A 17780-nucleotide genomic window follows, 5' to 3' on the forward strand; every position below is an offset into this window, starting at 1 on the left:
CTTTAAAACTGTATGAATGTATATATATGATTATTAAGTCGACTATATATATGTATAAGTATGTGTATGTGTATGTGTGTATATATATGTATATATATGTGTATATATCTATATCTATATCTATATCTATATCTATATATAGATAGATAGATATATGATTATTATTAAACCGACTTCATGTGAACTGATTTTCTTTTAAATGATGGTGATTAATGAGGCCATATAATATATTAAATCATCCCTTTTCTTTCAGGCTAAGCAGCGACTCAGGCTAAGCCTGACAATTAGCCTAGTCCGGACCAGGTTAGTGTGCCAGCATAAGTTGCTGTGGTAACTGAGCTTGAACTATGCTGAGCTTGCTTTATGGAACCAAATCTGCTGGAAAATGAGCCAGACTAATGAAATAAACCTGGTTTAGTTGGTAATCCTGCTTTATGGAACAGGGCCCTGAGCACATTGAAAGAAAAACAAACACAGCCGACATAACAAAAGGACATATAACATCAGAGAAAATTCATTCATTTGGTCTTATGGCAAAGAGCATTGTTTACATATTGGTCCATTGCATTTTATTGACATCATTTTCATACTCACCAAACGATTCAATGAGCCTTGGTGCACAGAAGCGTCTGCATGTTTCTCCACTGTTTTATTCAGGATGTTCCTTAAATTTGTCTATAGTATATATATATGCACATCTGATCATGCATATTCCTTATCACACACAAAATGTGAAATATTTCCTTATTTGGTTTTATAACAATGTTCATGGTATTTTTCTTGTGCAAGCCTAGTTTTTGGCAAGGGAAAGGTCACCACTACAATCTTTACAAGAAGAAAAAAAGTGTGAGTCATTGTAACACACCTACTTGTGCTTGTGTAACTTCCTATTTATCAAAATAATTCCTGTGAACTATGTGCAAACTCACTTCAAATGAGCTTCACTTCTCTTTGCACATTTCATCGATGAGCTCAACAAATCTGATGAAAATGTAAGTCACTGTAATTTCAATGTCGATAACATTCATCTATTTAAAAAGACAACAAAATATTGATTGATATTGATACTTTAAAAATTATACTGTATATTTGCAAAAAAAACTTAAGTCCTTCGTACATTGTGCTTTGAAAATGTAACTCCTGAATACTAAATAAAATAGTTTTTTGTTACCTAAAACAATTATAGATTTCTGATGCAACAGTAAATAAAGCGAATATACTATGATTCTTGTTAAACTATTTTTAAACTTTCAATTCACTTCCTCTTCTCAAGAAAACAGGAAGTGAAACGTCTGTTAAATAATTAATAATGTTTTAAAAATTAGCACTCACTTATTTAATTGTTATTACTTTTCCACCTTGACAAAGTTTTCAAAGATATGTGAGTTCAACAAAAGGATTGTCCACCTGAGACCTGAAATGTCACATCAGCCTTCAGATAAACTCTACTCTGAAAATTACTTGAAGGATAAAATGTACCACCACATATGTAATTTCCAGACTGCTTTCAGCTTGAGTTTCTGCATCTCCTGAAAAACAAAGATGACCAGAGCTCTGATTATCCTTCTGATTGGGTGTCTGCTGCAAGGTGAGTTGCTGTTCATTTACTCATTGATTCATTCAAATAAAACCCCCCCAAAAAAAAACAAGCATGCAAGCCATGGTACAAAATAATTATGTCTGAAATAATTAGAAATAATTAGGTCTGAAAATGTTCTTGCGTCCATTAGCAGCTCCATTGCAAACACAGACATGTAAGACCAATACTTTAACAGTGACAAAGCAGTGACACATTAAACTCTACAAACAACACGCACAGCACATTGGTGTTCCTTCACCTGGTCCTTGATCTTGACTTAGATTGAGTGTTTAGCATAATGATCGATTGGTGTACTTAAGCCTGATCTTACTGAATGAGGGTACTCTGAATCTACAGTTTGATGGTAACAGTTGAAATGCTTTGTTTAAAACATGGTTATGATCATAGATGATGCTGTTATCCAGCCTTAACATGTTGCAAAAGGCTGTTTCGTAGAGTTGCTGGAGGGGTTGGCCCACAATCTTTGAGCAGATGTTTAATTGCTGTGACAATTTGGCTCTTAAGGTTGTAGACAGACTCTTGAACCATACAATGTTGCAGTATTGTAAGATGCTCGTTATGAGTGAGGTGAAAAAAAGGAGAAGAATTTGTCTGCTCGCCCCAACACAGCAAATTAACAAATCTAACAATCACTGAGACCATAATAATTACATTTATCACTTTCTTTGATTTTATGGATATTTTATTGGGCTAAGATTTTAGAAAGGTATTGAATCAGTAAAATTGTTTCACTACTGTTACGTTGTATGTTCTCTTCTTCATCAATATTTGTTTTTTATGTTTCAGGTGCCCTGTGTCAGGGATTTCAGGCCATTGTTCCAGAGTCAATAGATGTCCTGAGTGGATCCTGTGTGACTATTCCCTGCTCCTTTGATATAGACACCACATTTAAAGACAATTTAGATAGCAGTTGTAAAGCAATATGGAGAGATCAAAACGATCAAGATGTGTTTGATAGTAGTAAACTAACAAGTGATGGAGAATTGCATGGAAGACTGACAGAAAAAAACTGCACCACAACCCTGAATAACATTGGTCCTCACAAAGGCAAAAGTTATTACTTCAGACTGGGATGTAGTGGAGGGTTAAAATTCAACTTTAAGGACTTTCCCATAAATATTGTGGTCAAAGGTATGTTTTCATATCCAGTTCATGTTTTATGTTTTTAACCCTGTTTTTGAAATTACTGAATTTTTCAAGTCAAATAAAGAAGCATAAAGTAATGACTGTTTATTTAAATGTGCCCTCACCAGATGATCCTCCCACACCAACTCTGACACCATCTACACTGAATGAGAAGGAGGGAACCTCAGTGAGTTTGACATGCTCTGCTCCAGCTCCCTGTCTGTCTCATCCACCAACTCTGACGTGGACCCCCGGCCTTGGTGACAGTGAGGAGACGCTGAAGGAGAAACAGGACAAAACTAAAGACAAGATCTCTGTTCTGACCTTCAATGCTTCTCACCTCCATTACAGAAAGGAAATCTCCTGTACTGCTGAATACAGGAAACAAGATGGCAGCACTAGAAGATCTGTTAGCAGTGTAACAGCTGATATTTCATGTGAGTTATTTCTTCCTTTTTCTATTTGTTACACTTCAACTTCTGAATCTATTGATTCACTTTAATGTCTAATTCATCAGTTTCAAACAGGAACCTCCATGCAAATAATACCCAGCAGTAAACTGTACTCCAGACTCTAAATAAAGTGTACTCACTGTAAAGAATGGCTCCTTCCAGACTGTTACATTACTAATGATTTCATATGTGCACAATATTTTAATGTTGTGGGTAAAGGAGGTGATGCAGGTGATTTTGTTGAGCATCAATATAATCATGTATTTTTCCAAAAAAAGAGGAAAGTTTTGAATAAATTAAAGAAGAGAATATTTTGATTATGAGTTTGATAAGAAATGTAGTAAATGTTCATTTCTGTATTCTACAATGATGACTTCTGTGTCAAGCTTCATCCTGTGCCAACTAATCAAAGTAGAGTGGGTGGGGTTTTGGATGGATAGCTTCACTAAACAGATCCACTTCACTCTAATTTCATGAGAAAAAAAGCATTTCATAATCAGACTTCATATCATTACAAATATCAGACTATGTTTCACTCACTTCATTTTTCAGTTTCACCCAAAAACATCAACGTCTCAGTCAGTCCCTCTGGTCCAGTACGAGAGAACAGTAATGTAACTCTAACATGCAGCAGTGATGCCAACCCAGCAGTAAGGAACTACACCTGGTACAGAACTGATGGAGGCCAGGACACCATCATGGGGTCTGGACATACGTTAACCTTTAAAGCAACTCAAGACAACAACCATTTTGTCTGCAAGGCTGAAAATAATGTTGGAGCTGGACGATCCAACACCGTTCGAATAAATGTTCAATGTATGTATCAAATGTAAAACTTTAGTTCTACATACCCAGATACATCTAGCTTAATGCAGTGAACTGATTTACAAATGATACGATTTGTCATTAATTGATTAACTTATAATGAGTACCAATTAAAGTTTGGATACACTGTCTAGTTCAATTTTTATATTATTTGTAAATTTGTAAATTTGGGAAACAGCTATCTCCATGTTAATATGCCCACAAAAAATATGAAAAGTTAAATCACTCATTGTGACGAATGGTTGTCTAAGCAGTATATTAAAGCTGCAGACAATCTTTAGGTGATGCCAACGTTATTAACATTTATAATAGCAGGGAATATTCATTACATGGTTAAAGAATATTAATGATAATAATGATAATAATAATAATAATAATAATAATAATAATAATAATAATAATAATAATAATAATAATAATAATAATAATAAAAAATGATGATAATAATAATAATAATAATAATAATAATAATAATAATAATAATAATAATAATAATAATGCATTTTATTTAAAGGTAACTTTCAAAGCAGTCAAGGACACCTTACAAGACACACATAATACTACAATTCTACATCAAACATAGTAAAATCATCAAACTTTGAAGTGGAAGTTAGTACAATTTTAGAAAAGATTAATACATACAGAAATAAATAAATAAATAAATAAATAAATAAATAAATAAATAAATAAATAAATAAATAAATAAATAAATAAATAAATAAATATGAATGTGACTACATAGTCAGTGCAAGACAGAGTATGCCACTCGGAATAGGTGTGTTTTCAGGCAGGATTTAAAACTGGAGACAGACAATACTAAAACCAATATGCATTTTTTTTAAAATTACTGTTCATGCACTCATTTTTTGGTCATTCACCGTAATATTCAAATTAAAATGTTGACCCGATTAGAGAACTCACTGTGAAGTTAAGACATCAATAAACGGATTATAATTCATACTGAGTGGATGATGTTACAAAATTGCTTGGAAATCCATTTAATTGTAGTTGTTAAGACATTGCACTCAAAGCCATATATGTCAACCTCATGGTGGCACTTATGGAAAAGTCAGGTGATGACAAAAGTCAGTATTTACAAACAACAATACATTGTTTGTACATAGAGAAACATGTTTTCTAAAATTCCATCTAGTAGATGTTGAGATGTTTCACAGAATAAGTGTAACCTTTGAACTGCTGTTGGCATTACAGAAAAAAAAAGAAAAAAAGAAAAGCAGGTCAAGTCAGCAGAATTCATCCTCTGGTAACCATGAAAGTCTGCAAAAAAAGTCATGGGAATCCATCCAATAGTCTTTGAAATATTTCAGTCTGGGACCAAAGTGGTTAACTGATCTCACAGACAAATCTATAGCTAACTTTAGAGTTATTTATCTAACTCAGACTATATCATTCTGATTTTTATGCAACTTCAAAAGTTTTACACAAAACAATATTTTTTTTACTCTCCTCTCAAAGTGGATTGCTTCATAGCCAGTATGGATAGATGGACTGATTACAGCAACCAAAAACTCCTTCAGAGTACATATGTACATGTGAGTACTGAGACAGACTTGCGTGGGTTAAATTATGTGTGTTTATTTAAGCACAGAAAAGGATGACAGTAAGAACAGCCTCCGTTCTCTCTTTGCTAACATACAATAAACACTGAGGTAAACCAATATACAAAAAAGGAGTTGGTAAAGGAAATAATAGTCCTCTTTGCATCATTGCATTCTTTGGCTCCAGCTCTTGTTTTCTTATATCAGGTCATTGTTTTATGTGTTTTTGCTAAATTACTTTAACCCAACTTGACTCTAAACTTTTCATTTTTTACAGATGCTCCACAGATTCTGTTCTCCGGTTGCAATATAACAGCAACCCAGGTTAACTGTTCCTGTGAGACCGTGGGAAACCCTTCTCCCAAATTAGAGTGGTATTTGGGTGGGTCACCTGTCAATGGCTCTGAGACTCGAATGAATCATAATGTCATGGGTTTCATCTCTGTGAATCAAACACAGGGATTGGTTTGTCGTAGCTCCAACTCTCTGGGATCTCACAGACTTCAATTTTGTTTCTATGGATCTGAGCTAAAAGAATCTACAGAATGTAAAGGTTTGTTTTTATGCTGAATTGAAGTTTTATTATTTGGAAACTAACCTCCTAAAATTGTTTGAATATGTTTGTTTACTGACAGTCTTGTAAGTTTCAAAAAAGTGGCACATTTGCTGTGAGATGTATGGTAGATGTAACACTATCTACACTACTAGCATCTATAAATTAGCTTTTGTTTGTGAGAAACTTTTTTTTTTTTTTTTTTTTACAAAAACCTATATATCTACTACGTTGCAAATATTTACTACTACACTGCTAAGACTACAAAATGAATTAAACAAAAGAACATTTGCTGAAAAATTCTTCATTAAACTACATAGACTTCTTTTTTGTGAAGTGGTAAAGCAAATACTTTTCACTTCTGCAATCTTCTGGCAGCAGTGTTCATTACTACCAAATTTAAAGTTTAACATTTTATTCTGTTTAAAAATGTTCTTTTCAAATCAAACATTTTGAACATATCATAACACTGTGTCTGTGAATGAATTTCCATTATGACGGAAGGATTCATTCATCAAATAATCCCTTAACAATGATAACTTACCTCAAATAAACAGTTATTTGAGGTATGTTATGTTTTGTGTTTAACAACATGCATAAGCCACCAAGTCACTTGTATAGCCCAACTTAAACCCCTAAATACCACATCTCTGATATTCCTGATTCTGATTAACCTTCATTATCTTCTTTGTGTGTTCAGGTCTCGTGACGTTGCCAGCCTTCATCATCACAGTCTTTGTTCTAACAGCAGCTCTAGTGTCAGCTCTGCTGTTTGCTTTCCGGTAGGATAACAGCTTGGGACACCACACATGTTCATATTACACCAGCTGTATCAGTGAACCAACCTGTCATACAACAAGTCAAATACATTAAACTGGCCCTGCAAAATCAACAATTTACCACAGACACACGTTCTGTATTGATGAAACAATTAATATAAACACTTCACGAAAAATAACTTAAAAACATTATTGGGTCCATAAGTAACTAACTGATTAATGCACTGTATCTGTGTTTGACATTGATTTTTATCAAGACAAGTTTACCCTGACATTTCAAATAGTTTTGCTTTTTTTTAATCACAAATGATCACCTCACTTTAGAGCTATGTCAGATGTCTCATATATATGATAAATAATGATCTATATTAAATTAGTACTTACTAGAAATCCACCTAACATAACCACATGTAGACTTTTACATGTGTTGATTAGAGTTTTACTGCCCTCAGTTTTAACTCCCTCACTGATCACACTTATTTATTCTGTCAACTACATAAACAGGCTCAAAACCAAAGCTGAAATGAATATATTTGTGTAAGTTGAACAGGGTTTCCTGCTGTATATTTGTCAGGGCTCAGAGGACCTGCTGCACAGGTGACACCAGCATTGCTGTGGGAAAACAACACCTGACAAGCCGAAAGGAAAATGAGGTACAGACAGATTTTTTAAAAATGTAATAGTATTAAACATGGATAATATAGCAGAATATATGTGACACTTTTCTTCCATTTCAGGTTTCTGACCAACCAGAAGAGGACATTTATGTCAACGCCAATGCGCTGAAAAGGGAAGATGAACCAAATACTCATCAAGATTTACAGGTTGCCAATGAAGGCTCCAAGAAGAAGAAGAAGAAGAAGAAGAAGAATGAGGATGAGGGCAATTACATAACTTACTCTAGTGTGATTTGGAAGAGCCAGAGGAAGGGACTACGCCGTGGGAGCAGGAAGGTCTCTGATAGCTCCTTTCTGCAGGAGGAGAAGCGCATGGAGGAAAGCACCAGCAGATATGATGTACAAAGCGCACTGGAGATGGTGAGCATATATGGCAATGTGGGGCCAAAACAAGATGCAACGATTGTGGACGATACTGAATATGCCCAGGTTACATTTAGAGACCAAAATACTTCACAAAAATAGGTCACAGTTCTGTATTCTAATATTGCAGTTTCTTTGTTTTTGCTTGCTTTAATCATTTCTCCTGTTCATACTAACCATTAGGAGATCCCCTCCAAATGTGCTTACAATGTACGTGATGGGTGGCGAAAATATTTGAGCAAACATGTCTATGAAAGTTTATTAGAGGATCATATGATACTTCAGCAGTATGAGTCACTCCAGTAAAGTTGATCATTTCCAGCGTTACAGTCAAAGGAAATTGCATTTAGGCTCCTCCACAGTCATTGTCACATTGTCTCAACAGTATTTCCTTGTTCAGCTTCAGTGGAGGGATTTCAACAAAAACAGGGGATTTGGCTAGAACAAGGCTATGTCAAAGCCAAGTAAATGCCTTGACCATGTATGAAACATTAGGGAGCTTTTAAGTCAATACAGTGAATACAGGAAGTGGCGAAACTTGACGTTACAAGTTGTTTGGCCAAGCAATGGTGTAACTTACACAATAACTTCAGTTACACCATTGCCGCTCTTTTTGTTGATACAGTTGCCACGCAACAGTCCAGCCAAACAAATAGTAACTTTGTTCATGCAGTTTCACCTTCTTAAACGTTGCTTAATTTGAAGTTAATTGAAAGAAACAATTTCCTATTATCTTACAATAATAATTTACATAAACTTAAAAACGTTTTAAAATAAATTATTTTGCATAATTACAACTGAGTCAACTTAAAAAGTACATGTAAATCATTCTGTAACAAACTCCATATAGACCTTAGCTGTGAGCCACTGTGCCACCCTAAAACAAACAGCTCTCAGAATAGCTGCTTTAGAATTGTGTTCACTGTATTACAGCAGCACACTTATTAATTAGAAAATATCATAAAAGTCATAAATACAACTTTAGTGTGAAATACTTACTAGCAGAGACTTGAAGTTTGATTTTTATATGTAAAATTTCAGAATAGACTTCCTCAAAGATTCTTTAATGTCAGAAGATGCAGACACTAGTCACTCCTAAAACACACCCAAAACTCTGAATTTCTCATTCAAAATTATTAAAAAAACAACCTCAGAGGATGTTTTCTCTGAGCTGGACTCCAGAAACTTCATGAGTAAGAAACTGCTTTTCTTTCTTTCTTTTTCCAACCCTTACCCTAACCTTTTAAAAGTTCTGTTATCGTTGTTTTATTTGTTAGCATTAAGTCTCACATTTCCATGTATATTATTTTTTTATTTTTGAAGCAAACACCGCTGAAGATTTGTCAGATTCAACTTTATTTGGCATTAAACGCAGGTTTCTACAAGCCATTCAAAGCCTGAAATAGCTTAACTCAGCCTGATCTGGGATCTTTAACTGCCCAAGGGAGGGGCCAACAGGGGCCAGTGCCCCCGTAACTCTGAGTCCGGACCCCCCTGTGCATAAAATGACAGATTTCTTGCAATGATTTTGTACTGAGGTTGTATGTGCCCCTAACAAAAAAGTTGGCCCCAACCTGGCCCCTCCATTAAAACTGGTCTAGAACCGCCACTGGACAGCACCAAAACAATGCTTGACATTCCAAAATAAAGCCACTATATTAAGGTATAACATGGCTTTGTAATCTGAGATTGATGTCAAATAACTTAATAATACAAATTAAAAGAAAAAATAAAGAGATAATTTAAAAATGAAAGACGTTGACTGAGAACATTAGATTTCTTTGCATTCCCTGTTGCATCATGTTAGTTTTGAACACCACTTTGAGTCACTATGTCTGAACAAGTTTCTTATTTTATTTATAGGCCCTATTATCCCTTTGAGTGTTATATCTACCTACTGTATGTACTCTTCAGGCATTATAATAAATGTCTTTCTTAGTCATGTGGCTGTTTGAATTATTCTGAATGAGTAGTACACAGCTCTCTGACTAGAACAAGAGCTTATGGTTATTTGAGTGATCCATTAATTAAATTGTACAAGGATTAGTGCTCCCTCCAGTAATACATGCTAACTAAAAAGGAGGCAGTGATCTCAATAATGAGGTAATTAAATATTTAAGTATTATTACTCTAACCAGAGGAACAGAAAACATTGTCAACTGCACATTAATTTACACTACTCTAACAATTCTGACATAAGTCATATTTATAAGGTATGAAAACACTGCCATCTAGTGTCAATTACTGACCTGTCCTTATATAAAAAAAAGTCTGAGACTAAAGCTGTAAAACATGGTAAAATACAACTGATTTTCATCATCTCTATCTCTGTAATTGGTGTTGACAGCAATTTTTTTACACAGCAGTATCTCTCCTAAATCCCCAAAAGTCTATTTAGATTCATGTTATTAGAATTGTATCACACTCTTTTTCATAACAGGTTTACAGGGAGTTCTCTGAGATCTAATTGAGCCCAAACTTAACTAACATCACTATGCTGAATAGTATACTGTACATATTCTGTGTGTGAGTGACTTAGCATGACTTTTTGTTTGTGCATACTGTATACAACATAGAATACGTAAAATAATACATGGTTTGATATTAATGCTTTATGGTCTTTTTCTTAATAAATGGCAAATGGACTGTACTTATATAAACCTAGTGTTTTTGACAACTTTTACACTACAAATCACATTCACACACACGCTGACAGGGTCTACCAGGCAGGGTGCCAACCTGCTCATCAGATGGAGACTTACATTCACACGCATTCATATGCCTTTGCTACAGCCATCGGGAGCAATTCAGGGTTAAATATTTTGCCCAAAGACACATCAACATGTGGAGTGGAGGAGCTGGGAATTGAACTGCCAAACTTCAGAATGGTGGATGACCGCTGTACCTTCTGAGCCACAGCTGCCCTAAAGCTTAGTTCCTTTAAAAGTAGACTCAAAACATTACTTTTTACATTTTTGTTTAACTGCCTGCTCTTGTTTTTTAGCTGAATACATTATATGCACAGTGTACTCCTCTCTTAACTGAATTATTATGCACTTTAATTACCTATGCATTTATGTATGAATGTGAATGTTTGTTTTATGCATGTATACTGTATATGTGCAAGTCTAGTTTGTGGCAATGGTAAATACCTTTTCATGGTAACATATTTGCACAAATGAGGAAATTGTGCAATTATGATTAAAAGATTATAAAATTGATTCCTGTGAGTTATGTGCAAGCTCACTTCTAAGGAGCTTCACTTCTCTTTGCACCTTTCATCTATGAGCTTGACAGACCTGATTAAAATGTGAGTAATTGTAATTTCAATATTGATAGCATTCATTTATTAGAACATGACAACAAAACATTGAATCAATGTACTTTAAAAATGATGTTGTATATTTGCAAAAAAACTTTTAAGTAGATGTGGTTTTGAAAATGCTTGTAGTATTTGTAAATACTAAATAAAATAGTTTTGTGTTACCTTTAAGAATCATAGATTTCTGATGCAACAGTAAATAAGGTGAATATACAGTAATTCTTGTACCTTTTTTTTTTTTTTTAATTTTCAATTCACTTCCTCTCCTCAAGAAAACAGGAAGTGAAAGGTCTGTTAAATAATTGAGAATGTTTTAAAAATTAGCACTCACTTATTTAATTGTTATTACTTTTCCACCTTGACAACGTTTTTAAAGATATGTGAGTTAGACTAAAGGATTGTCCACCTGAGACCTGAAATGTTACATCAGCCTTCAGATAAACTTTACTCTGAAAATCATTACTTGAAGGATAAAATGTACCACACACATCACATGTACCACATCTGTAATCTCCAGACTGTTTCAGCTTGAGTTTCTGCATCTCCTGAACAACAAAGATGACCAGAGCTCTGATTATCCTTCTGATTGGGTGTCTGCTGCAAGGTGAGTTGCTGTTCATTTACTCATTGATTCATTCAAATAAACAAGAAAACCCCATTGTTGCACAAGCATGCAAACCAAGGTTCAAAAATAATTCTGTGATAACGAAGCAAATTAACAAATCTAACAATCACTGAGACCATAATAGTTACAGTCATTACTTCTTGTGATTATATGGATATTTTATTGGGCTAAGATTTTAGAAAGGTATTGAAGCAGTATAATTGTCTCACTACTGTTTGTTCTCTTCCTCATATTATTGGGTTTTATTTTTATTTCGCAAATTGCATGTTTTTATGTTTTTTATTTCCAATTCTTACTGTTAAATGTTTGTTTTGAGTAAAGCACATTGAGTTGCCATTGTGTATGAAATGCGCTATATAAATAAAGCTGCCTTGCCTTCATCAAGATTTGTTTTTTTATGTTTCAGGTGCCCTGTGTCAGAGATTTCAGGCCATTGTTCCAGAGTCAATAGATGTCCTGAGTGGATCCTGTGTGACTATTCCCTGCTCCTTTGATATAGACACCACATTTAAAGACAATTTAGATAGCAGTTGTAAAGCAATATGGAGAGATCAAAACGATCAAGATGTGTTTGATAGTAGTAAACTAACAAGTGATGGAGAATTGCATGGAAGACTGACAGAAAAAAACTGCACCACAACCCTGAATAACATTGGTCCTCACAAAGGCAAAAGTTATTACTTCAGACTGGGATGTAGTGGAGGGTTAAAATTCAACTTTAAGGACTTTTCCATAAATATTGTGGTCAAAGGTATGTTTTCATATCCAGTTCATGTTTTATGTTTTTAATCCTGTTTTTGAAATTACTGAATTTTTCAAGTCAAATAACAAAGCATAAAGTAATGACTGTTTATTTAAATGTGCCTCTGTATCAGATGATCCTCCCACACCAACTCTGAGACCGTCTACACTGAATGAGAAGGGGGGAACCTCAGTGAGATTGAGGTGCTCTGCTCCAGCTCCCTGTCTGTCTCATCTACCAACTCTGACGTGGACCCCTGGCCTTGGTGACAGTGAGGAGACGCTGAAGGAGAAACAGGACAAAACTAAAGACAAGATCTCTGTTCTGACCTTCAATGCTTCTCACCTCCATCATGGAAAGGAAATCTCCTGTACTGCTGCATACAGGAAACAAGATGGCAGCACTAGAACATCTGTTAGCAGTGTAACAGCTGATATTTCATGTGAGTTATTTCTTCCTTTTTTAAATTTTTACACTGCAACTTCTGAATCTAGTGATCCTGTTTAATGTCTAATTCATCAGTTTTAAACAGGAACCTCCATGCAAATAATACCCAGCAGTAAACTGTACTCCAGACTCTAAATAAAGTGTACTCACTGTAAAGAATGGCTCCTTCCAGACTGTTATATTACTAATGATTTCATATGTGCACAATATTTTAATATTGTGGGTAAAGGAGGTGATGCAAGCTGATTATTTTGTTGAGCATCAATATAATCATGTATTTTTCCAAAAAAAGAGGAAAGTTTAGAAGAAATTAAAGAAGACAATATTGTGATTATGAGTTTGATAAGAGATGTAGTAAATGTTCATTTCTGTAGTCTACAATGATGACTTCTGTGTCAAGCTTCATCTTGTGCCAACTAATCAAAGTAGAGTGGGTGGGGTTTTGGATGGATAGCTCCACTAAACAGATCCACTTCACTCTAATCTCATGAGAAAAAAAGCATGTCATAATCAGACTTCATATCATTACATATATCAGACTATGTTTCACTCACTTCATTTTTCAGTTTCACCCAAAAACATCGAAGTCTCAGTCAGTCCCTCTGGTCCAGTAAGAGAGAACAGTGATGTAACTCTAACATGCAGCAGTGATGCCAACCCAGCAGTACGAACCTTCACCTGGTACAGAACTGATGGAGGCCGGGACACCATCATAGGGTCTGGACGTACGTTAACCATTAAAGCAACTCAAGACAACAACCATTTTGTCTGCAAGGCTGAAAATTATCTTGGAGCAGGACGATCCAACACCATTCAAATAGATGTTCAATGTATGTATCATGTGTCTGAATAGAAACTTGCCTAAATGTACCACTATTTGCAGATTGTTGGTCATCTTTGATCACCTACCTATTGATGGTTTTTCTATTTTTGGACTTAATGAGTTGACAAGAACAACTTTAGTGGCTTTGGTCATTGTGAGGCTAAAACATTTCCACAGAAGACATACATTTTAGATCTTTTATTGATGACATGCAGAAACATAAAAGCAATAACTCTAGCTGTTGTTGTTTGCTGTTACATGTTGGTTAAAAAGGTTTGATTCTAAAGAATTACTCGGAAAAATACTGTACATGGACAGATATCAGAACATGCGATGTCACACCTACCAATAATATGAATTATTCATGTTTCAGATTCACCCAAAAACATCAAAGCCTCAGTGAGTCCCTCTGGTCCAGTACCAGAGAACAGTGATGTAACTCTAACATGCAGCAGTGATGCCAACCCAGCAGTACGAACCTTCACCTGGTACAGAACTGATGGAGGCCGGGACGCCATCATAGGGTCTGGACATACGTTAACCATTAAAGCAACTCTAGACAACAACCATGTTTGTCTGCAAGGCTGAAAATGATCTTGGAGCTGGACGATCCAACACCATTCAAATAGATGTTGAATGTAAGTATCACATGATTGAAAAGTTTTATGTTACCTAAAACCAGGCTTATTTGAGTTAATTAATTTACAAATTATACAATTAATCTATAAATGTATCTATTGAATATTCTTCTTTAAAAATAAAAAGGAAATATCTTAATATGATTCATAGTTTAATTTACAAACGATACAAATAAATCTCTTACACGTTATTAAAGCTGCACAATTTTGGTTAAAATGAGATCACAATTTCAAAATCAAGATTGCATGATTTTTAAGGACACTATCTCTCTAAGAAAATCTGTATTGTCTTCATTCCGGCAGTATAAACAATGTGATAATTGGCCACCAAACAGACAGCTCAATTGCTTATTTATGATTTAGAACAGTTTTGAAATATCTTAAATTTTTTTATCATGTTTAGAAAACTATATAAACAGCTCACCTTTAGTAAGATTTAGCTTGTGCTCCAAAACATGTAAGAATAGTCCAGAAGTCCATATATGAAGGGAGACTATTTTCACTGTAGGGCTGGGTGGTATATCCTATTCATTTGATTGATTCAAATTGTAGCTTTTAAACAATGTGTAAAATATCTTAATTGTGAAAAATCCAATTACTATACAGAAAAAAGGACATTTTTAGTCAGACGTAGATGGTAGCTGACTGCATTAGCCATTCTACATCACAACATTTCTGTAAACTGTGACGTGTTTAGTTACACTAGTAATATGCAGCTGCAACAGTGTGCAGGACTGTCGTGACACAAGGTGGCTAGTTTGTAGCAAATGTAATGGTCACAACTACAAGAAGGACAGAAAATGACTGCACAGCATTAATCCCTTGTTTTGCAGTAGTGATCAGAGCCATATCTGTGGCTCATTTTAGGTGATGAGTCATAGCCTTCATGTTAACTGGGATATTTAAGCGGTAGGACACCACAGATTTCCTGACTATATTTTCCTGGACTTTTTAAGACAGTTCAGGTGTTTTTACAAATGTGTGATGATACTTTTGGTTGTAAAGTATTGTACTTTCCTTGTTAATACAAACATAATAGTTGTCACATTAAATAAAACATAGAATCCTCAATTAATCAATAATATAAATAGCGTAGTGCACTAGTCACAAGTTAACCCTCTCATAAAACTAACGTTACCCTGGTTACAAACTGTCTTAATTGTTGAGGTAACTGACCATGGTCTGAGCAAAATACCTGCCAGGGTGTCCTAAAATAGAAAATACTGGACTTGGAGAAAAAAGCCCTTTGCTTTGCATAATGACACCTTCAACTGCAACTACCAGACCACCTTGTAATTTATTTTTCTATACTATAGGCACAACTTCACTTGACTCTTCACTTCTCTTTTATGCTTTTATTACAGTTGCTCCAAAGATCCTTCCTTCATCTGATTGTGACAAACCTACAGACCAGATCAACTGTTCCTGTGAGACTGTGGGGAACCCCTCTCCCACCTTACACTGGTATTTGGATGGGTTACCAGTCAATCACTCTGACAAGTTTACTATCAGCAGTCAGTCTATGAATGGCACGAGTCTGAGGAGCATCATGATTGTGAATCATCTACAGGAAAAGGATCATACCATCGTGGTCTGCCGTAGCACCAACTCTCTGGGATCTGCCATTCAGACATTTTGTGTCCTCAGTGCTGAGCATCAAACATCTCCAGGTGTGTGTTTAGCAGTTGGTTATGAAATGATGAAATAGATGTTTAATGTATGTATCCCTTTCAATCTTATGTTCTGTATGCCTTTGTCATTATTTGGTTTAAATCTACTATGTTTACAATTAAATACATTCTGACTTTAGCGACCTTAAACTTCCATAAACAATCCTTGAGACAGCCACTATACACACTAAAATGTGAAATTCTCAGATAAAGCTTGACACTTGACATCACCACAGTCTTTAGTGGTTGTTCTGCATGGTGCAACTGTGTAACTGTGTCAAAGGCATGAATAACATACTACATAACACACATAACATACAGTGTATTGTACAGTGTATTGATGACAATGCATCAGCAATGACACAGATTGTCTAAAATGTACACACAGCTTTAGATAACAAAAAGTGAAACCAAAGTCTAATTTAGGTGCAACCGCAATGTAAACAAACAATAATGTTGAAGAAAGCATAGCACCAATCCCACAATTATAGATTAGACTTAAGAATAACTGTAAAAAGCAATGAGAGAATCCTTTTTTATTCTCCACAATATTGCTCCAACGACTTGGTAAGAAGCACTAAATCTTTTCTAGAGGCACATGGTGGCCTGACTCCATACCGAGTAACTTCGTGTTTTTTTCTTTAATTTGACACACATCTGTAAATAAAATTGACTGGACTTGATCTATATTATTTTGCCTCTTCTGAGGGATAATGTGCATCACTGTGAACCTTATTTTACAGTCCTTCCCTGGGCTGTTGCTGGTGTATCTCTGACTGGGAATGTCTTCTGCATCATCTGCATAATATTCATTTGGTATGTTCATACAACTTTATGACAATATGTATTTTATAATATTTAAGCTATATAGAACATGTTTTAGGAAAAGTTTTATGTAACTTTCTGTTGTTTTTCTTAAAAGGAAAGCAAGAAAGAACGTGAAGCCAAATGAAGAAGACAGCACTTACATGTCATTGGACAGAAGGGACATGTCTCCAGAGTATGATGTTATAGGCCACAATGCAAGATGACTGTTCTAACTTATCTTTGTCATTTCCTTTAATGCTACATTCAAAAATCAAAAAAATGGGTAAAATGACATGAAGAGGTACACATTGCAATGCAAAACAGCACTGGAGGTTTCAGTGGAATTACTGTTGAAACTGAATCACAGAAGTCTACTGTACGATCATCTTTGATCTGGTGTTTTTTTCATTCTGTGTTTGTGGTCTTCTTGTATTGGACCACATTATATTCTCTTGTGTATTCAGACACAGGCATCTTATGTCCAAATTATTGAGCAGTGTGGTTTTGTGTTATTGTTAAGCTTTTATAAATAGCTGCATTAAAATGTTCTTATGGATGCTCTTCAGCCAGGTTCATGTGTTTTCTTTAATTGTTGTTGACGTGCTGAATTGTATTTCCAAACTTGTAAAGATGAATGCAGACCTGCCAACTTGTATGCATCTTTTGTACCAGGCACACATTTTGACATCAAGGTACGATTGGTTACTTTAAAAGTATGCAAAAAGCTTGACAATGAAATGTGAATTTTGCAGGTTGTGCTCTAAGCAAGTGTA

The 17780-nt window shown here is 34.9% G+C and overlaps 1 protein-coding gene and 1 long non-coding RNA gene across 2 annotated transcripts; both read left to right on the plus strand.

Annotated features, from left to right (window-relative positions):
• The first annotated feature begins 942 nt into the window (after positions 1–942).
• LOC133983951 (uncharacterized) lies at positions 943–16238 on the plus strand. The gene is made up of 13 exons (XM_062423167.1): positions 943–992; positions 1501–1588; positions 2387–2731; positions 2854–3162; positions 3730–3993; positions 5839–6114; positions 6815–6896; positions 7468–7546; positions 7631–8024; positions 12756–13064; positions 13636–13899; positions 14260–14466; positions 15895–16238. Exons 2-13 carry the CDS (start codon positions 1543–1545, stop codon positions 16236–16238), a joined length of 2919 nt encoding a protein of 972 aa, XP_062279151.1. The 5' UTR covers positions 943–992; positions 1501–1542.
• On the plus strand, positions 11060–12591 carry LOC133982868 (uncharacterized). Its single transcript, XR_009925356.1, has 3 exons — positions 11060–11243; positions 11773–11859; positions 12287–12591. It is a non-coding gene; the product is annotated as an uncharacterized LOC133982868 (long non-coding RNA).
• Positions 16239–17780: the final 1542 nt, after the last annotated feature.

Source organism: Scomber scombrus, chromosome 7, assembly GCF_963691925.1.
Source record: "Scomber scombrus chromosome 7, fScoSco1.1, whole genome shotgun sequence".
NCBI lineage: Eukaryota > Metazoa > Chordata > Actinopteri > Scombriformes > Scombridae > Scomber > Scomber scombrus.